This window comes from Alosa sapidissima, chromosome 1 (genome assembly GCF_018492685.1).
Source record: "Alosa sapidissima isolate fAloSap1 chromosome 1, fAloSap1.pri, whole genome shotgun sequence".
NCBI classification, from domain to species: domain Eukaryota; kingdom Metazoa; phylum Chordata; class Actinopteri; order Clupeiformes; family Clupeidae; genus Alosa; species Alosa sapidissima.
Window position 1 is genome coordinate 14,559,950 of NC_055957.1, and position 23,460 is coordinate 14,583,409.

The 23,460-nt window shown below is 40.5% G+C and overlaps 3 gene segments (V, D, J or C); all 3 read right to left on the reverse strand.

The window, feature by feature from the left end:
* Window positions 1–3,789: 3,789 nt before the first annotated feature.
* Window positions 3,790–4,588, reverse strand: LOC121716063. The segment is given in 2 exon segments: window positions 3,790–4,321; window positions 4,450–4,588. Coding segments are annotated over 2 exon segments (456 nt in total).
* Window positions 4,589–7,693: 3,105 nt separating this feature from the next.
* On the reverse strand, window positions 7,694–8,902 carry LOC121719454. The segment is given in 2 exon segments: window positions 7,694–8,339; window positions 8,428–8,902. Coding segments are annotated over 2 exon segments (348 nt in total).
* Window positions 8,903–17,180: 8,278 nt separating this feature from the next.
* On the reverse strand, window positions 17,181–18,529 carry LOC121718868. The segment is given in 2 exon segments: window positions 17,181–17,775; window positions 18,398–18,529. Coding segments are annotated over 2 exon segments (360 nt in total).
* Between the last annotated feature and the right edge of the window lie 4,931 nt (window positions 18,530–23,460).

The following is a 23,460-nucleotide window of genomic DNA, read 5'->3' on the forward strand; positions in this document are numbered from 1 at the left end:
GCCTATTTTGGTAACAGCTAACACCAACAGGATCACTGATGATAAAAAAACGAGTGTAATTGTGACTTAACCTATTTTCAAAAAGGAATAAATGGCTCATGTTTATTTTTTGTTGTTTCAGATTGACCATGGAGATAACTGAGGAAGACAGCCTGAATATCGATGGGAACAGTGGAATTAACACGACGTAAACTTTGTCTGGGATTGCACTTCTACAGCCAGGTTGTTGAATAAAAAAAATAATAAGACACTTTTGTGTAAAGTTTTTTTTACCCCCCTTGTGTTTGTAGCCTAGCTTATGTTTATCAGTTGAGCTGTTGGGAAAACGTTACGAACTTTAGCCTGGGTGAACCTATAACGAACCTGTTAGCAAATGTGTAGCAAACAGATTTTTCAGGATAATTAGCCCTAATTACCAATCACATTTCACATGTCAAATAAAGCCGGCTGATGTCTGATAAACGGGTCCGTACCACACACAATAAGCGGACCCGTATTGCATATGATAAACAGATCTGGAACACGTCAGTAACACAGACTACCATACGGAACTGGGCCAGTCTTAGCCCTTATTGGTACCAGATCCGTCAAACGGATCCAGACCAATTTTGGACCGATGTGCGTTTGGACGCCGGATCAGGTCCATTATGCAGATCCGTGCCGGACGTTGTGGTAGGTGTGGCCCAGTTCCGTCCCAGTGTATGTTTGCTATCTGGGTCATGATCAGGATCAATATTGTCAGCCATTATGCAAAAAAGCACATTAAATAAACGGAGTGTCTATTCGTACCCCTGGTACGAATAGCCTTGGCCACACAACTGGGCTATTCACACCCTGTTACATAACAACAAAAACATGTTGCTTGCGTGCCCAAAAAACATGGCCGACATTCGTTTTTTCGTCAGCAGAAAGTGAAGAATTCTGAACGGTTTCAGTACTAATATCTGTTTAAATTAAAATTGAGATGGAAAAGTTGTGTTTTATTTTCATAATCTTTGTTCAGTGAACACATACAACCGTCAGTTTGTTAGCTAACAGAAATTTCGTGAATATGACAGTTTCGGCCTATAAACTATAAGTTTACCTGCAAACATCGTTATTGTGTGGAAGCAGATATAGATAGTGCAGTGGTAACAGGCAAGGGCCAGCACGTGGGAGACCGGGGTTTGATTCCTGTGTGATGCGTTTTGGCAGAATGAGTGTGCATGTGTACCAACGTCTCTGGAGAGAAGGCGCGCAATTTGAACAAGAAATCGGTTCTCAAATGGAAGTTTTGTTTGCAACAATTAGCTAGTTCATGCACCAGGGTGTAAATAGCATGCAGTACTATAAACACCAGGGTAAGAATAGCATTCACTTCTAACTGTACATTGATGCAAACAGCATACCTTATTCAGAGTATCTATTACACAGCTGAGCTATTCACACTCTGTTATGTAACAACAAAAAAAACATGTTGCTTGTTTTAAAAATATATATATATATATATATTACATTGTGTGATCAATATGCCAGATTAAACTCGGTGAGTTGAACAGTTTTGAAAACGAACGTTAAGGGTTGTTTTAGGACATGTTTGAGTAGCCTACTACAGTATGCCCATTGCCAGCCACCCTGAGAAGTCAAAAGGTGATTCAAAATGAGTCAGAAAAGTCGAGACAGGACCAATTGTCAAAATTTTGGTGTCCACCACTCTAGTTCATCCAAAACAAACCAGAAAAGGGCCTTAAAGTGCTAAAAACCGGAATTTTCCTTTAAAGGTGCTTTAAGCACAGTTGGGCAACGTCACTTCTGTTGATGTTTCAAACAAAACAGAGAGCTAACTCGCCCTTCCCTCTCCTTCCCTGCAGTGCAACTGAAACTCCTGAACGTGCATCTCATCTGTGATTGGCTGGAACTGTTTGCTATGTTTCATGATCCAGGCTGGACCAGGCTGTTTTTGTTGCCATTTATGAGCCTTGGCTGTCCACAGAGACCACATTTTTTACCGTGTATGCAGGCAGCTATCAGTTTGTGAGGAGATGTTTACACTTACTGTACAGCAGCCTGTGTTAACATCTGAGCACTGATCCTGTGATTAATATCTATGATACTTATAATACTTATATTAGCAATTTTGTAGTGATACTGTACATACTGTATGCTATATCTGTGCTGGTAAAAAATATCAGGTGTTTTTTGCCCCAGTGTAACAGTAGTGATTAATTCATTATTAATTAGTCACATCATACTTACAGCTGAGTCCTCCATCCCTCTGCCAACTGTAAAAGAACAGGCGGTAACACTTTACTTGACAGTATCAACATAAGAGTGACATGACACTGTCATGAACACATGACACTGTCATGTCACATGACACAATCGACTGTGTGCTACCTTCGCAGAAGCCCCTTGCTGCAGCGTGCAGATCGGGGCTGGTTTTAATGTGGGGGAGCTCAACGTTGCTTTCCAGCGTTACTGGACTGCAAAGAAAAATAAAAAAAATGTTGCGGGACAATTGTGACCAGGCCTCACGGAAAAAATGGTAGCCTACAATTAAGCAATTAGTCTTTTCACGTAATATAAACATATTGTTATTACAGGCTATTATACAGAGATCGGACTACCTATTTAATATGATGCCGTCTGTTAGGTGTGCATTTAAACGTGACATTAGAAACGCACTTTGAGTATCGCGGCCTCATATTACTCCGCAATAGGACCATGTGGGGAAACAAGCTCATTGCTCCCGATTCGGTGACATGGTGAGATTCAGATTTTACCTTACCTTCCCTTACCTTTACATTGTCGTCCCTCTGCTACGTTCCACTGCTAGCAACCTGACGATTCAGGCTGAAGATCAGCACCTATACACGGGAGAAAAGTTTTTCAACCTGTGCACTTTTCTGTATTCTGCAGCACTATGCTTTGAACGTCTCATTCATGACTGTTATTTAACCGATATCACTGAAAATTAATTACTTACTGTTCCCGCATTTAAACCATATATGTCATTATTTGACAATCAATGTGTTTTCAATGTTGTAGCCTATAGCTCCCCACGCTGTGGCGCCCCTGGTAGTTTGGCGCCCAGGGCAATTGCCCAGAATGCCCATGCCTTCCGACGGCCCTGATGACACCTAATCCTAACCTCTTACCCTAATCCTATAACCCCAACCCTAACCCTAACTCTAAACCTGAACCTAACCCTAATCCTAACCCTTGTTATGACAAAAAATGAATGTCACTTAATAACAGAAGCGTTATGTCATAATGTTTATGACTTGTTTATGACATGTTCATGACAGTGTCATGTCACTCTTATGTCGACACTATCAAGTAAAGTGTAACCGAACAGGCATCAGACATTTTACAATGGAAGGAAAATGTTCAGATTGGCAGGTATTAACTTAAGTAGTGAAAAACAGTTAAAAATTGAAACTATCAATCAATCACTAATGTGAAGCTGGTTGGAAAAGTTTACTTTACCACAGTAACAAACAATCAGAATGTGTGAGATGTTTGTCCCGAGGGTCATGACTATTCTGTGTAATGAGACTGAAGCTGTCTAATGTCTTTCAGCTCTGAGAGACAAATAAACATCTTCATCTAATGAACATGTAGTGTTGAAATGTCGCCCCACCCTGGTTCCCAGTGATATTGCAGTCCAAGTGCAACTGTTTTCTGGCATGTGAAATACAGTCAAATGCATTTTGTATTAAACACTGAATGTGAGACACAATTGGACAAAATAAACATTGTTTTACTATTTGGTATGACTATGATTTGGTATGACTAACCAGTAAATATTGGCTCTTACAGAGGTTCAGTAAACAGGGGGTTAAATAATCAATTTGATGGATCATAAATTTGAATGCAATGGATAAACATGAATAAACTTCTATGTATTCATTTGATTACTTTAATCTACTGTATATAGGCTTAAACATCATGTTGACCTCCATGCAGAGTAAGATATGGTGTATTTCATCTGATGTCATGCCATGTGAGTTTTTGTACAACAGTTAGCCCATTTCCTTCACTGTGGGCCTCATGGCACAGTAGTAGAGAGCAGAGTCTGTGAGTTCTGCAGTGAGCTCCAGGAACATTTGACTTTTCTCCTTATTCATTCTCCCAGAGAATCGAGGATCCACATTTGATGTTTCTGTCTTATCACTAAGGATGAACAAGAGAAACTGAGGTGCTGATCTTGGGTACTGTCGATACCACTGTGGATAGTCTCCAAAGCTATAACTAATGTTACAGGAGAGGGTTGAATTATGTCCCTCAACCATGTCGAGTTCATCACTGATTGGAGTGATTTTGTTCCCATAGGCGTTACCTGCAAAGAAATGGTATGTTATATTTATATATGTTGTTATGTCTCTTTCACCATTATTTGGCAGATGTGTTAAATTCTGAAAATTCATAATGTCCAACAGCACACTATAATGGATACCATGTGTTTACCTGATAGGTCCATAAGTAATATGCCCAGAAAGAAGATCATTTCGGAGGTTTGCAAATGTGAGGTCTGTTGAAGTAACACAATTTGAAGTCTGTCCTGTGAAGACAAGTTTCCCATGGGTAGGCATTGTGACGTCATCATGATCTTCTCTCTCTAGCTCCTCCCTCATGGCTCCAATACAAACAGAAAAAACTGTGAAAACCTTACTGATACAGTTCCACATAGTATCTGGAAAGTGTTTACAGTAAATATTCTCTAAACATATGGGACATGTTTGCTTGTGAATTTGAACAAAGTGCTTTATTGGTCTGAACATCTGAATAGGTCATGCTTCATGACAGGCAAGGTTTGACAACCTCTTATTTGGACGTGTGCTATTTATTCAGTATCTACAATGGGAATAGTTTTATTGCAAGATGTTATACTGTATACGGTAAAGTACTGCATTTGATTGTCATTATGTTATGTTGCTTAACTAAACTTAATTCTATACTCATTGCGGTGGGTGAGCTTTAGACCCTCGTTTTTTATAGGCTTATTCTCTTCAGGTGTATGCCGCTGGGAGCTTTCAGTTAGAACTGCAGAGACAAGGGAACTCTACATTTGTCATTATGCAGTGGCAAGATTATGACGCATAATGATTGACTAATGTCTTTTAAATATGTCCACTGGTCCATAACAGAAAATAAATCTGGTCTTCTTAAATTCTGAAGGGATTTCTTGACCTGTAGACTCATTATCCAGTTACTTTAAAGTAAAACATATTTTCCAAAGTATGTCTTTTTATTTACAATCTGACACTGTAAGGTCCAGAAACATGAAATTATGAATCTATGTCTTTGTTTTGCTATAGCTTAGGGATAGTTTATCCATTTGTTTGTATACTGGATTATTCACAGCCATTGTTTTCCATTAACATCCACGATCTGTAACATTTTAGACTTCAGATGATGCACTGAAAGGTCGGTAATCTCAAAAAGTGTGACAGATTGAAATCATGGTGAGAAAAAAATGATTGGTGAGTTTGCTACCTTCTAGTCTTAAGACTTTTTTTAAGAGGTTTTGTATGGGGATGTGTGTTTGTCATTCACTGTGGGCCTCAGGGCACAGTAGTAGAGAGAGGAGTCTGAAACTTCAGCAGACGAGATGTGCAGATACAGTAGACTTTGTCTGTAGTCATTCTCCCAGACAGGTGAGGGTCCACATCTGTTGTTTGATTTTCCCTCGCAGTGTAAATACTGATAAGATGCTGAGGAGCTGATTTTGGATGCTGTCGATACCAAAACTGGGTGGGTGTACTACTTGAATATGAGGAGGCTGCGGTCCTTCAATGTGTGCAGCAAGCTCCTCAGGATGTTCTACCAGTCTGTTGTTGCCAGCGTCCTCTTCTATGCAGTAGTATGCTGGGGAGGAAGCACAAAGAAGAAGGAGGGCGAATTGACAGGCTGGTAAGGAAAGCTGGCTCTGTAGTGGGAGCTGAACTGGAGTGCATCACTTCAATATCTGACAAAAGGACCCTGAACAAACTGATCAACATCTTGGACAATGAGTGTCACCCACTCCACAGCACTATTGTTAAGCATTGTTATTTCATTCTCTTTAATTTGGCCTGCAACAGGAAATGTGATATTATTTCACATGATATAAAATACATGTATCATATCTGGATAAAGGCAATTGCCATACAAAAGGTAATATGAAAACATATACCTAAAATGGCTGTGAAAAGTAGTAATGAATGGAACAGCATGATAGACTCAACAAAGACCTCAACAAAGAGTGGAGCTTGTGCATCTGTTATGATTAATGAAGATCATGTCAGGACATCTGTCATATAGGCCCCTCCTCTAGAATAATGCTTAGACTCTGAATAAACAGAAAGTGGTCTGTAAAGAATGTTACATTCTAATTAATCTGCATGGTTTTCTTTTAATTATTATTTTGCATATATGTCATACAGATTTAATTGTTGTATCCCCCTAAAAGGTTATTGGACTTTTGTTACCTTAGTGTTATAATTAATATGATATGTTTTATTGTAAACCGTTATCTGTATAAAGAGTAGACTGTGAACATTTAGCAGAGGAGATGTCCCCAGAAACATTTGATTTATCTCCTTATTCACTCTCCCAGAGAATCGAGGATCCACAAATAAGAATGGGATGAATGACCAAATTAATGTGTTGTTGATCATATAGAGCTATGAATTATTTTTTGCATGGAATTATATTGGGGAAATACATATGATACACCTTGTTTAAAATCTAACTCATTAAAATATGTCACTGCTCAGGCCTGCTGGACAGCGACATAGATCCTGTAAAAAACTGAAGCAATGCCTTTTCAAGTCATTAAGCAAAGGCCAATTTTAAATTAATTTCTATTTTAATGATACACAAATGTTAGCCCCCTGAGATGTTGTACTTCCTGTCTTAAATCCATGAATACAGAGTAAAGACTGAAGAAACTGTTGAGGCTAAAACAAGGCACCACACTTGAGTGAGTTGGATAGTCTTTTAATGGATTCTTGAAATGAAAGCTACTGTGCAGACTGCCATTCTGATATGAGCTTTAATTGTACCCATCCCCTTTGTGTGCTTCTGATTGGATGTCTCTGTGTTCTCCACTAGATGGCATTATATACTAGATGGCCTCATATAATAACCTCATGTCATTCAAATTGTGTTGTTTCATGATGCCTTTCATCAGGAAGAATAAAACCTGGGTCAGTGTGGCCACTGGTCAGTGTGTTTTATATATATATATATATATATATATATACTCTTTTGATCCTGTGAGGGAAATTTGGTCTCTGCATTTATCCCAATCCGTGAATTAGTGAAACACACAGGGAGATCTGCAGCCAGAATTAAATGGGTGAATCTGACATTGACATTGTGACCTCATTATAGCCCACCGACATAGAAGTCATAATTCGATAACGTCTAAGGATCGCCACTGATGTGTATGATCAAGCATAGATCATATTCAATATTATAAGTGGCGCTTAGGCGGTGGGGGCTTCCTAGATTAAATTCTCCTTATAGGGTCCCATAAGGACTTTGGCCGGTTCTGCCCAGAATACTCTGGAGAATAAGATGCAGTTGTATAAGAGTCACCCTGTATCTTTTCTCTACAAGAGCAAGAGAGTAGACGAGTGGTAGAGAGCTGTTTCTGCCAGAGCCAAATCATCAATGATGATCTCAGTAAACGGTGATTTGAGGTGCCTGATCTGGACTCAATCTGTACCAGTGCAGTACAACAGAATGGCTGCTTGTCTCATTTGTGGTGGTGAGGGAGTTTGCTGGGTGGGGGGATATGACACAGAGGATTATAGCAGTATATACATTTATTGCATTTTCAATGTTGTTGGATTGCATGTCATTTGTATTGTGTGTAACAGTTTATTACAACAGCATGCATTTCAATGATGCAACAGGTGTGACCACAGACTATTTTCACCAGAAAACCTCTGATGGTGTAAAACTGATATCAGAGCACTGAGAGGAAATTGCTTTGATCTCTGAATAAAAAGCATCCTATTTAAAATGTAAGTTTTTGTACAGCTTCTCAGGGTCTTTGTATCACTGGGCTACCCTCAGAGCACAGTAGTAGAGAGCTGTGTCTGCCAGAGTCAGATCTTTAATGATGAGTTCAGTAAATGTTTCACCAGTATTAGAGGTAAATCGTGGGTCTGAGCTCTCATCCCTACGGAATGATCGCGCACCTTTGTATAGAAGCCATTGTGGTGCCTGATGAGGATACTGTCTGTACCAGTGAAGGTGAACATCACGGCTGCTTGTCTGATATGAACATTTCAGGGTAACTGTTTTCATTCCTTCTGGGTGACTTACACGGTCCCGATCAGGATCAATGCTGTCAGCTATTATCTCTGCAAACAAGCACATTAAAGAAATCAAAATCAAAATGTGCATCATAAAAAAAAAACATGAGAAAAAAAGAGAAAAAAGTCAGTTTACCAGTGATGATAATGAGAATCAGAAGTAGTGGTTTGCCCATGTCCCTTCCAGATCAGTTGTTCTTGGTATGTGTGTGTGTGTGTGTGTGTGTAATTTGTTGTCTGATGTGCTGCTCCCTCAATGACTGAAAGTGTGTCTGTACCTTTTAAAAGAGAAAGGAAATACATCAGGAAGTTACACTCTCATGTCACACAGCACAACAGCATTATTACACCCATTAACGATTTATCTTCATTTAGTGGGTCATGACTGAACTTGTTGTACGTTTAGTGAGGGTTTTTAAAACACCTGTTCAGTCAAAACTTTTTTTTTTTCATTGTCTTTTTTCACAGGTGTTTTTAAAAATTGGTGTTGAATCTTTGCCGTCTTGAGATAAGTTTCAATACTACATTTAAAACATTACGATTAGGTTGGATGGCGTCTTGTAACTTGAAGTGATGTAAAACAATACTGGATTACATCACATTTTTGAAATATGTAAACAAAACGGCAGCAAAAAAACTCACTTTTCTCCTTCTGTAATTCCCCAAAACTCCCTTCCCCCAAACTCAAACAGTCTGGTTGGCAAATGCAATTTGCACAATTGTACACTCAGTGAAGTGAGTGGACTGATTCATGACAGATTGATGTGACCTTAAAGCTGCAGTTGGCAAGATTTTTTTGATCATATTCACTGAAACCGACACTATGCACGATAGAACAACATAAATCAGCCGGTTTTAGAAAAAAAACACACTTCTACCTCCACCTGTTATTTGTTTTGCAAAAATCCTCAGCTCCCGGTTCTTCTGGTCCAATCAGAGCAGGGCTGTGTGAGATCTGACGGTCAATCACAGTCTGGTGCAGTCTGGTACGCACTGAAGAGCACAAACTCGGTTTGTGCTCGGAGGTAGTGGGGGAGGGGCATTGAACATTTTGGCTAAGTCCCCTCAATCTGTCAGACTTCCCAACTGCAGCTTTAATGTGGGTAGCAATAATGGACACAACTTGCTTGTTTTAATGGCACAAATAATTAGTAATCTGTAGACATGCATTTAGAATTTATAGCAAATTATTTTGCCTATGGGTTGCTAAAATGAGAGACAGCATCGTTCTGCTATAGTCATATAAGTGAACTGTGATGACAGCCAACAAACAATGCAGCTTATTATGCTGTTTTTATTTTCTCTCTCTCTTTCACTGTCTTTCACTGCCTCTAGTGTCATGTTTTAATACTGTGCAATAATTGTGTAACCTCATCCCCTGGAAACAAGACAGGTTGAGTTAAGTTAAAGTCTGATTACACTTTACTTGAAGGTATCTACATTAGAGTGACATGCCACTGTCATGAACGTGTAATAAACATTATGAACAAGTTATTATTGTAAATGACATAACACTTCTCGCTTCTGTCAAGTGTAATTCGGTTTTTGTTATGACAAGTTAGGGTTAGTGTTATGACAGTGTCATGTCACTCTTATGTAGATACCTTCAAGTAAAGTAGCAAAAGTCTTTGTGCCGTTGACCAACACGTTTTGACAACTAAGGAAAGAGGTGATACCCTGAGATTGCCTAACAGATGATATTCAGTGCCACACAGATGCCACAGTCTCTATTTAGAGATAGGCTAGCTAACAACAGGCATTTACAATGTCAGTGTGACATGTTGGTTCACCTGCTGGATAAAACAGGTGCTGGAGAAAGTGATATTGTTATTCCCTTTTCCCTTTTGCTTACATTTTTGCCCAGTACATATGTTTGTTCCTTGGAAGCACTAATAATATTGTGGTGTAAAATGGTGAGAGTGACGGAATCTATGTTTATATTATAAGCATAGATTCCGTCACTCTCTGCCTCACCATCAGACGAGGATCTAGTACATTTGTGCATTTTCTCTGAATATGTTTTAACTAAAATCAATTCAGTGTAAATTATGTTTTCCACATTTGTGTCATTACCATTTCCAGGTGTCTCTTGACTAAGACAGTTTTTGTATGAGAGCTGAGTCTGCAGCTGTCACTGTGGGCTGCAGAGCACAGTAGTACACAGCAGAGTCAGAGACTTGCAGATCCTGGATCGTCAGATTAACAGTTTTTGTGTCTGTGTTGAGTGTAGCATTGAATCTCCCCTCAAAATCTGGGCCATTGTCTTGTCTAAGAGATGTTTTCAGTAGAATATATTTTGGGAATCCATTTGGTTTCTGCTGATACCAGAAGAGGTACTGATTAGCAGTGGACGCTGTGGTCTCATACTCACAGCTGAGGGTCACCATGCTGCCTTCAAGACCCGTCTCATCTTTAGGTTGAGTAACAGAGTCGCCCTTTACAGAGCACACTGTGAAGACAACAGAGCCACATGAAATACCAAAAAGATTGAAAAATATGATTAAACATTACAGTATACTGTATCTTGAATTTCCCCTTAGGGATCAATAAAGTATCTATCTATCTATCTATCTATACTGCATTTTAGGATATTTCTTACCACTGAAATAAACAGCTAGAATGAATGCCTTTATGTAATATTCCATGGTTGAACTGTGGTGACTGGCTCACTTTGGACTCTCTCTGTCTCCTTCAGTTCTTATATCACATTCTGACACACACATATGGTGCATTGGAGCTTTATTCTGCAGGTTTTGACATTACATTTGCGCCCCCCTCAGTTCACAATGAGAACAACACAAAGTACAGAGCGACAAGCCTTAACAAAGACATCAATGGACTCTTTTCCAGACCAACCTGCAGAGAAAATTCATTCAGTTATACATTTTCAGCCAATCTCTATGTGCTACAGGGCAAAAGACATTTAAACATTAAAAACACTGAAAGAAATAAAAAAAAACATTAAGATATTATAATAGGCAGCAGCAATTATAGGGTTAAAAAAGCAGCTAGCCAGGTTTTAGTCTGCTAAAAAATTAATGTTTTACGTTTTTAAGAGAGGACATTCCATAAGGGGCAGCAGAGAAGAAGGCCCGATCACCCATTGTTCTAAGTCTTGTCCTGGGGGTGTGGAGACGCTTTGAGTGAGTAGAATGGAGGGATCATCTTGAGATTAGTGGGGTGAGTAGGTAAGGGGTGGTATTGCCATGGATGCACTGGTGAGTGAGAAACCAGCAGTCTTATAATACAGTTATGTCCCCTCAGTTTGAAATGATAAGTGCATCATAAGGTAGACTAACACATTTTGATGTTAACTTTTTACTTTTACTGTTTGCCGATGTTAATATTCCCGAAAGATTACATTTGCTTTGTGCAGTTTTGCACACAAAGCATTCTGTGTTGAGCATTTTGTAGATGTCATGGGCCTAATTCTGTAGATATCATGGGCCTAATTCAACAAAGTACAGATGAAGGACCTTGCCTCTTTGAAAACCTCACAGCCATGTTGTGTAATGTTGATTGGCCACCGTGGAAAATACCCTGATACATATGTATATGTACAGTACACCTTTCCTCTGTATTAGCATAATTTCTAAAGTGTATTGATATTTATTTGTATGAGTTACTGTACAGTTTAATAGCATTTATTTCTGGTAACAGCCATGAGTTACTACAGTCTAATAGCATTTATTTCTGGTAACAGGTGTGACCACAGTCAGTGTTCATCTCCAAACCTCTGTGGGCAGGCGACTGTTATCAGAACACTAACAGGAAATGTCTTTGATGTCTGTTGGCATGAAATACAAATTAGTTTTTGTTCAGCTTCTTGCTGACTTTGTATCACTGGGTAACATCCCTCAGGGCACAGTAGTAGAGAGCTGTGTCTGCCAAAGTCACGCCATTAATAATGAGTTCAGTAGATGAGTGCTCCGTAGTAACCTGAAACCGTTGGTCAGATTTATGTTCTCTTGTCAAAGATCGAGCCCCTTTCAACAGTAAATACTGAGGAGCTTCATTTGGATGCTTTCTGTACCAGTAAATCCAAATGTTACTGCTGCTGGCTACAAATGTGCATTTCATTTTCACTGAGTCCCCTTCATGGTGAGAGATTGTCTGTCTCACGGGATCCAATCTGTCAGCCATTATGTCTGAAATGAAAATGAATAAAAAAAATACAAATGACAAAAAAATCCATATGTATGGATAATATCAAACAATTCAAATTAGAATTATGGCTACTAACCCCAACAGTACCATGTAACAATACAGAAAGAATAAAAAATATTCCTTGAATAATTATTAATTATAACCTGTAGACATAAAGAGGATCAGAAGAAGTCTTTTCTCCATAAGTCTGATGCAGCAGCAAGTCAGTAATGTGCTCTTTCTGATGTGCTATTGTGTGTGTCTATCAGATTGTCTGCTCACTGGAGATGAAACGAGACACAGGAAATGTATCTGTCACCAGTAAAAAAAAAATATCATAGCCTGTAAAATACTGCACACAGCTAAGAGATCCGAACTATCGATGCAAGACTTGGAAGGGAAGCAGATCAGGGAAGTCTGTTCTCATGTCTTTTACAGATATATGGGCCACCTCACCCATTTAGCACTCCAGTTTATCACCATGTTGTTATATAATCTATTAATATTCTCATGTTTTAAGGGACCGAATGCTGTGAATTTGGCCTTGAGCACATTCTATGAAATATGGGCCTTTAAGTATAGCTGAAGGACTGGACTGACCTTCGGTCATAGTTGTGGAGAAGTCTCTCAGTAATGCTGGAGGTGTATCCTGAGGTGTTGTTGGGTTGGGTATTGACATGTGTCCCATTAATCAAGTGTAAGTTTAGGGAGGTGGATATGGGACGCTAGACAGCACCACTGGCAAGGCTATTGGGTACTTAAATTCACAGACAGGTGAGGGTGCCCATCTGACAAACCCCATTAATCAAAAAGATACAGTATCTCACCAATTCCAAATGATCAGAATAAGCATGACTTCTCTTGATCCCTGGGAGGTTATGAATGAGAGGTGGGGTATAATTTTATTGTCAGTTTCTTTGCCATGCATGACACATCATTATTATTTTCAGCAAACAGTTATTGTGTGCACATCCCACCTTCTGGCAGGTGCAGGACAAAAGAAAACATACTCAACTGAAACAATATAATGTCCGCAACACTGCTTTTGACTCCCATATATTTAATGCACATTACGCAACGTTTTGACCCTGCTGGGTCTTCTTCAGGCAAAAAACATCATTATTATTTACCATGTGATGTGATATGAACTGATTTCACCCCACCAAGGTTTGCAGTGGCATTGCAATGTGAGGACACTTCTATCCCTGGAGTGATTGGTAAAATTAAACATTATACAAGCTTAAAGCAGATTTGGTTGAAAATAACTGGGTTTTCCATTTGTTTATCTATAAGTTGTATTTTTGGAACTTATTTTGATCCATTTAGTAGATGGGAACCGAAACTTAAACCAGTGGCTGTATGATCCTCTCTCAACCAGAATTAAAAGTAGAAGTCTGGAAAATTTCATAATTTAATGATGGGTCACTTGGTATTACTCTGTGACTTATGTAGTGTTTTTGGAAGGAGCGTTAGTATTATGAGTACAGTAGAGACAGAACTTACTGTTAGGTTTTTGTGTGACAGTTAGCTAGTTAGTCTTCACTGTGGGCCTCAGGGCACAAAAGTAGAGCGCAGAATCTGAAAGTTCAGCAGAGGAGTATACGACGGAGTATTAGGGCCACACATGAAGGAAAAAAATATTTTTGCCATGACGAGATTAAACTCGACATGTTGACTTTAAAGTCGCCATGTCAACATTAAACTCGACATTTCGAGAATAAAGTTGAAATGTAATATCGACTTTAATCTTGAAGTATCGACTTTAATGTCGCCATGTCGACATTAAACTCAACATTTCGAGAATAAAGTTGAAATATCATGTCGACTTTAATCTCGACGTGTCGACATTAAACTCAACATTTTGAGAATAAAGTTAGTTGGGAGAGAGAACGACCGCTCGGGACGATTGAAAGGGAGGACAAATGAAACAATGCAACTAGTGCAACAATGATTCAGAGTGTTCGAGTGCAACAATGATTAGACATAGGCTTATATCATGTGGACAAAACATAGAACATATTAACCTACGTTGCTCAGCCAAATACTTTGCTGTTAGGTCCTTATCACGGAGTTACAGGCGATAAATGCGATGGTCAAAAGTAGCCTAAACGTCATAGCGGTTTATTTATTTATTGTAGGCCTATTATTAAAGTGTTGTTCTAAACATTTAGTTGTTGCATCTAAATGTTCAACTTCATGCTTATGCACTAGAGGCATACTAGGCGCTCTCCCCAATCCTAGACTTTCACGTTGCTTGTTTGTAATGGATGCAAAACAGCCCATTGCTGAATGTCTATGGAGGGACGAATGAAGCTGTCCTCCCGACCACCCCATGTAGGCTAGTAGCCTACTTGCACACATATGCACACAAAGTGCATAAATAAAGTGCATGCACACATATTTTCTCACGGGATTAAAATAGTATATATGCTTAGCCTATACCTGTGTTTCTAGCCTCCTATAGGCTCCGTATTGCAGGTGAGACATGGAAAAGCAGTGAAAAATGAGTTTTGCCATGTTATCGTATGGAGAGTGACGCCCGTGGGTCATGAAGGGCAGTTATTTGGATGTGCAGTAGCCTACGTAAAACAGAGTGAAATAACATTTTGTATAGAAACATTATATCATTGGATACATATATTTTTCTAGCTATTTAGCCTAAACGGCATAGTATTTCCATAACCGCGAGACAGCACTTCACGATGACGGCAATGATAGTTAACAGACAAGACGCAATCTATCTGAATATCTGCAATCTATCTGAAATAACACCTATTTGAAGCCCATTTTTCATGTAACATATTGTGTATTAGTGTAGGCTACATCGCTTAAACTGTGTAGGCTATGTTTAAACAGTAGGGCCTATTGCGAGTTTAATGTCAGCATAGTCGACACGTCGAGATTAAAGTAGATATGATATTTCAACTTTATTCTCAAAATGTCGAGTTTAATGTCGACATGTCGACTTTGTATGGACATTGTACCAGGTCTGTTCATTACATTTAATTTTTTATCACAATACAGTACTCAATATTGCCTCTGCATTTCTCTATAATGTTCTAAGTGTGCCGATTTTTACAGTGGAGGGGATATATTTTCTGGTAAGGTTGTTCATGTCTACTGCAAGTCTCTGCATAAATTCAGCCAATATACTTTCAACAGGCTGACTGGCAAGTTGATTATACTCCCCACCACCTAGTTTATACTGTTTGTGACATATGTAATAGTTAATGAAGACAATGTGTTGGAAATCCCAGTCACTTTCCTGTCACTCTACTGGGAGACACGCCCATATCCTGAAGCTTCCTCCACCTGAGGATAATTACCAATTAACCTCACTAGTGTCTCTCTTTGTGCTGACTGCTTGCTCCTCTGCCTGCTGCATGCGTTTGCTGCGTCTATGACTTTGTAAGTTTATTTAATCATTTGTATTGACATTAATTTGATAACTGTTAAATGTTTCACTTGGTTAAAGATTTCCTTTGTCGTTATGTGAATGTACAGTATTATTATTATAATCTGTATCAGTAAAGCTGGCTTTGTTTGATTGTAGATACCAGCAATATGGATCCATTGTAAACCAACATTGAGAAAGCAAACAACAAGGAAAGAAGCAAATGGCAATAAAGATCAAAATTGAGAAGTAATTCCTGGACTCATTCCTGTGTTCTAATCGACACACCATTCTGGTAGCACTCACCCTGAACCAGCCAAACACCAGATATTTTACACAATGATTTACTGTACTGTAGTCAGTTAGATCTGAGCAGAGTCAGACACTTGCAGATTTTGGATTGTTAAAGGGACAGATTTCACGGTGGTCTTGAGTTGAGCTTTAAAGGAGAATTCTGGTGTGATATTGACCTAAAGTGTATTGAAACATGATACCGAGTGTGAACGTATGTCTCATAGCCCATCTCGGCTTGTCCCCTGCACTCCAAAATCTGGCGCTAGTTAGCCGATGCTACCAATAGTGGTGCTTTGGCATCAGGCTAGCCATGCAAATAAATCACTGTTTTACACCCCATTTACGAGGCTCAATGTATCTCCACACTCCATTGGTAGACTTCCGAGGGCCCTGACATTTAAAACGAGACATTGAGAACTTTGAAAAAGCACTGGTAGTTTACTTACAAGACGATTTCTACAGACAGTATCTTCATGAAGTTTAGCGTTTGCAGCCATCTTGAATTTAGTCACGATAAGTCGAGCAACGAGTAAGAATGAACAGGTATGATAAGGGATCAGATTCCAAAAATAATTCAGTGGAAATGCATGGATTCCAGTTGCTGCTACTGGAAGAAACTGGAATCCATGCATTTCCACTGAAATCCCTCCGTCAACTGTAAAAAAAATAAATAAAAAACAAAAGACATCAGACATTTTACGAGATAAGAAAAATGTCCAGATTGGCAGCTATTAACTTAAGTACTAAACATTTAACAAATTAAACTATCAATCACTAAGGTGAAACTGGGTGGAAAAGTTTACTTACCACAGTAAGAAACAATCAGAATGTGTAATATATTTCTCCAGAGGGTCATGACTATTTTGTGCAATGACACGAGCTGTCTAATGTCTTTCAGCTCTGAGACACAAATAAACATCTACATCTAATCGACATGTAGTGTTGAAATGTCGCCCCACCCTGGTTCCCACGGATATTGCAGTCCAAGTGCAGCTGAGTTTTCTGTGACATACAGTCAAATACATTTAATATAAAACACTGAATGTGAGCTACAATTGGACAAAATAAACATTGTTTTACATGTTATGATTTAGAATGACTCATTGGCTCCTGCAGAGGTTCAGTAAACAGGGGTTAGAGAATTAATTTGATGGATCATGAACATGAATGTAATCATAATAAACATAAATAAACTTGTATGTATTCATTTGATGACTTTAATCTCCGTAGGCTTAAACAATTCATCCATACCTCCTGATTGGAATGTGAATGAAGATATGGTGCATTTTATTTCATGTCTTGTCATGCCATGTGAGTTTTTGTACAACAGTTAGCCCATTTCCTTCACTGTGGGCCTCATGGCACAGTAGTAGAGAGCAGAGTCTGTGAGTTCAGCTGCAGTGAGCTCCAGGAACATTTGACTTTTCTCCTTATTCATTCTCCCAGAGAATCGAGGATCCACATTTGATGTTTCTGTCTTATCACTAAGGATGAACAAGAGAAACTGAGGTGCTGATCTTGGGTACTGTCGATACCACTGTAGATAGTCTCCAGAGCTGTAACTAATGCTGCAGGAGAGGGTTAAATTATGTCCCTCAATCATGTTGAGTTCAACACTGTTTGGAGTGATTTTGTTCCCATGGGCGTTACCTGAAAAGAGATGGTATGTCATATTTCATCATCATCATCAAACATTGTTTAATTAGGGTAAATTGACTGAGCATTAAACTCTTTTACAGCAATGCACTGAGTTTAAACAAAGAATCTAATAAAAACAATTATGTGCTGGACTGGAACGGTGTCACTCGCCAAGCCTAGCACAGACAGACGAACAAACAAATTAAACAGCAAACAAATCATTAATCAAACAAAAATAGGCCAAAAGGAGCAGCACATCTGCCCAGCGTCCCCGTTACTAGGCCCCCTGGCATACAATACATTGACACACAAAACAAAAGATACCAGACGGAGCAACGTAGTCACCAGCGTACCCGTGACACCAAGACATGACAGATATATTTCAAAAATAATAAACACAAGACAAAAGATGCCAGATGGAGCAGCATAGTTGTCAGCGTACCCGTGACACTAAGGCATACAAGACAGACAACAAACAAATTAACAACTGATAAAAAGTAAAAAAAGACAATTAAAAAGAAAAAAATATTTTATTTTTATCTGTTGTTATGTCTCTTTCTCCATTATTTGACAGAAGTGCTAAATTCTGAAAGTTCATAACGACCAACAGCATGCCACAAAACATTGTGTTTACCTGAGAGGTCCATAAGTAATATGCCTAGAAAGAAGATCATTTTGGAGGTTTGCAACTGTGAGGTCTGCTAAAGTAACACAATTTGAATGTCAGTCCTGTGAAGACAAGTTCACCATGGGTAGGCATTGTGACGTCATCATGATCTTCTCTCTCTAGCTCCTCCCTCCTGGCTCCAATACAAACAGAAATGACTTTGTGAAAACCTTACTGATACAGTTCCACACTGTATGCATTGGATAGTTTTTACAATAAATAATAATAAACGTATGATAGATGTTCGCTTGTGAATTTGAATGAAGTGCTTTATTGGTCTGAACATCTTAAAAGGTCATGCTTCATGGCAGGCAAGGTTTGAAAACCTGTCTTTGGATGTATGCTATTCGGTGTAGATACACAAATGTAGTTGCACAAAAATAAAATCTATTTTCCAAAGTACGTCTTTTTAAATTATATACATTTTTTTCAATTTCATAAAGAACACCATCTGACACTGTGAGGTTCAGGGACATGAAATTAGGAATCAAGCACAATGTCATTGTTTTCCTAGGCATAGTTTATGCATTTATTTGCAATAGTCATTGCCATTGTTTTCGTTTAATATCAACAATCTGTGAGTTTGCTACCTTGCAGACAGATGAGGATCTACAGCTGAGGTCTGGTTTTGCCCCAAATACTGATAAGATACTGAGGAGCTGATTTTGTATGCTGTTGATACCAAAACTAGGTGTAGTAGTAGTATTAAATCAGACAACCCTTGAGCAGAGATCTCAGTGCTCCTCCTAGAATGATGCCAGACTCTGAATAAACAGAAATTCGTCTGGAAAGAAATTAAAGAACATTCTACATTTTGATTCATCTGCATGCTTTTTTTGTTTTTGTTTTTGTATATCTGTCATAAAAAATAATTATTATATCTAAAAGGTTATTGGGTTTTGGTTACCTTGGTGTTATTATTATTATGAACATGATAATGAACATGAATGGACAAATGAATGAAGTGATCACGCATATGTTGTTGATCATAGAGGTGAGTTAATTCTTTATTTGTAGATATGACTATATGTGCAGCTTGGATACTGACAGTGGTAACACCAAAGTCATTTTAGGCAAGTCCCTGCACTCGGCATCCATATTGTAATGCTTTTTGGCCACTTATCAGGCATCTCTTTCAGACAGAAATGCCTGTGTGCAAGGCTTCACGAATCATGTGAACACACAGATGTATTCACCTGGAAGCGGCGGAATATGTGTAGGACTGTCAATACGACTGCCATGTTTGCTTAACAAACTAATCCCATACATTTTTGTATGGGAGATTCTTTGAGTGCTGTGTCTCCTCAGTAGAAAGTCTCTGATGACACTATAACATAAGATTTGAAGGCCATAACACATGTTATCCACTTGATGGCATCCTACTCAAATGCTTTGAACAGGTGGGCTACATATTTAAATGGCATATTTGAAACTGTAACCTACTTTCCAGAGAATAATTTCTATTCAACCCCTGAAGATTTGTTTAATTATATAAATGTTATATGTTATTTGTTATATATTATTGTATGTCGTATTGTATAATAATATATGTTATATATAATTATATAATTGTATTCAATTAGTGTTCTGTGTCCCTGCATTTCAGACAACAGAGCTGCAAAATCCTTCACTGTCAGTCAGGTTTTTGTACGGCAGTCTGTGGTTTAGTGTCACTGTGGGCCTCAGAGCACAGTAGTACAGTGCAGAGTCAGAGACTTGAACAGAGGAGATGTCCAGAAACACTTGAGTTTTCATTTGGTTTAGTTTCACAAGCAGGTGAGGATCTTCTTTTGATATTTGGGGTTCTCCAGTGCTGTGTAGCATGAGCAGGAGGAACTGTGGAGCTGATCTGGGATACTGGCGATACCCCTGCAGAGTATGCTGAAGAGTAGCTACAGGACAAGGTTACATTAGATCCTTCCTCTGGCTAAACTTCAGTTCTGTCTGGACTAATTTTCTGTCCTGTGCAAACACCTTAAAATATATTTGAAATGTTTGAAATAATTTCAAATATTATTCAATAACATAATATGGAATGTTCTTAAATAAGTTGATTCTTCATGCATCAGAATGCAGAACCCTGTTGTAGCAAATGGAGAGAGCAGTGACACCACCCGGTCCTGAATCTAAGTCTCCATGCAGGCACTCAACTTGCAGCTTAATTGCATCGCCAAAGAGCCAGGCCCGTTGGTAAGGTAGTCAGAGTGCATACTCAACTGTAGTGACGGTACTCCCTCACACCTGCAATATCTGCCCATTTATATGATACCTGTTAGGATGTTGAGCCAAAGAACTCTGTAGAGTAGCATTGTTAACGTCATCTCCAAAAAACAAATACAGCTTGAACTGAACCCTTCAAACATGTTGCAAGGCCTACAACCCGACTGAGGAGACAAAATGTGTCTTCTATGCTCCTCCTCCAGTCAATGCCCACATCCAGTAGCAGAGTCAGCAGCAGAGGATGCTGATTGGAGAGCTCTTATACTGACAGTGATCATAATTGAACCAATCACTCTGCACTCTGATGTGTTACAAATGTATCCAAAGTTCTACCAGAAAGACTCAGTAGACAGAATAGAATCAGTTAACAATTTAATTAGTAAAGGAACGGCTTGGATGCAAGCATGATAGAGTCCTGAATAGGTAACAGTCTTTGGCGTAGGCCCCGTCTCGGATCCGTCCAGCGATGAGAGGATCTCGTCTCCTGCCGATGGATGAAGGCAGGGGCGGGGAGCCTACCCCCCTCGACGAGACGGGGACCAACTGGTGGCGGTGGCTGAAGGAAGATGTGGTAGGCAGACCGTGCCCGATGGACGTGGACTGCTGGCAGAGGTGGCTGGAGGGGAGGTGGAGGGGACGTCAAAGTCAGCGTACTGAGAAGCAGAAGCAGTGTTAGGTGGTACATATTTAAAGAGCCCACTGAATTCCTATAGGCTAGCGCTGATTGAATGAGTGAATGATCAGATTGCGGGGCTTTCCCGAAAGTAGGCAACGCTAAGATTGGCTCCGTGTAAGCATGGGAGGAGTAAGCTACACTACGAGACTTCCTAGTAGAACTTTCGCTGAAGCTATCATTTCTACCAGAAAGACTCAGTAGACAGAATAGAATCAGTTAACAATTTAATTAGTAAAGGAACGGCTTGGATGCAAGCATGATAGAGTCCTGAATAGGTAACAGTCTTTGGCGTAGGCCCCGTCTCGGATCCGTCCAGCGATGAGAGGATCTCGTCTCCTGCCGATGGATGAAGGCAGGGGCGGGGAGCCTACCCCCAAAAGGATGAGTGATGCCCGCCAGGGCGGTGACTCAGTAATCTGGTTCTGAGAGGAGCAGAGACATTAGTATACATACAAGATGAATTAAACAGCATGACTGGGCCGGGGTGAAGACGTTGTGCCAACGTGGGCAACCAGCGTCTAGGGCAACCTAGACGAGCGTCATGAGCCGGGCAACCGGCGTCCAAGGCAACCCCGACAGAATTTTAAAGTAGCTAGGTGTTAACCATAAACCTAGGGTTGTAGTGGGGCCCGCAGCATGCTTTCGCTTTAGTGGGATTTAGAAGCTTGACGAGCTGGGCAACCAGCGTCTAGGGCAACCTAGACCAATGTGGCGGCCGGGCAACCGGCGTCCAGGGCAACCTGGACCATAAGCACTTCACGATCTGGGCGCCCAGTGACTAGCAAGCTAGTACATCGTGACGAGCCAGGCCACCGGCATCCAGAGCAACCTGGACTTTAGTGCTTATGCGAGCTGGGCAACCAGCGTCTAGGGCAACCTAGACCACGAGACGTGCCGGGCTACCGGCGTCCAAGGCAACCTGGACCATTAGCTGGGCAACCAGCGTCTAGGGCAACCTAGACCAACGTGACGGCCGGGCGACCGGCATCCAGGGCAACCTGGACCGAACTGGGCAACCAGCGTCTAGGGCAACCTAGACGAGCGTCACGAGCCGGGCAACCGGCGTACGACGCGACCTGAACCATGAGCTGGGCAACCAGCGTCTAGGGCAACCTAGACAGACATGACGGCCGGGCAACCGGCATCCAGGGCCACCTGGACCAAACTGGGCAACCAGCGTCTAGGGCAACCTAGACGAGCGTCATGAGCCGGGCAACCGGCGTCCAAGGCAACCTGGACAGTGAGCTGGGCAACCAGCGTCTAGGGCAACCTAGACCAACGTGATGGCCGGGCGACCGGCATCCAGGGCAACCTGGACCGAACTGGGCAACCAGCGTCTAGGGCAACCTAGACGAGCGTCACGAGCCGGGCAACCGGCGTACGGTGAGACCTGAACCATGAGCTGGTCAACCAGCGTATAGGGCAACCTAGACCGATGTGATGGCCGGGTGACCGGCATCCAGGGCAACCTGGACCAAACTGGGCAACCAGTGTCTAGGGCAACCTAGACGTGCATCACGAGCCGGGCGACCGGCGAGAAGTGACCTGAACCATAAGCGTCGAACGAGCTGGGCAACCAGTGAAAAGGGCAGCATGCCCATGGCTGAGACTAAATCACCACAAGCTACCGGCATGCTGGGCCCCAATATGTTTCAGCGATTAGTGCAAGGCGAATGCCAGAATTTAACCACCGCCACCAGGATTTGTGAAGGTAAAAGAGGTACCTGAGTTAACATGGGAGAGCAACTTCTGAGCATCGAAAATGTCAAGATAGCCCTTTTTGGCTGGCAGTCTTGGCTGCGCCGATGCGGAATGAGTGAGAAGTGAACCTCTTTGAAGAGAGGTTACATTTAAGCAGCACGTTAGCTAGATGGCTGCTGAAAATCAGGTAAAGTGTGAGCCGTAGTTTAAGGTAGTGAACGGGGACCAGGGAAGCAAAACATGGTTAGGGTTAAAAGGTTAAACATGATGTACTCAGGATCAATGCAGGGGAATAGAGCTTGTGGTTGCAGATGCTTGGGACCAGAGCAATGAGTTAGTTGATATGGGTGCTTGAGTATATTCGCATCGAAGTCATGTGGTTTAATATTTAGGATAGATAAGCATTATGACTAGTTTTGTAGAAGACTAGTGC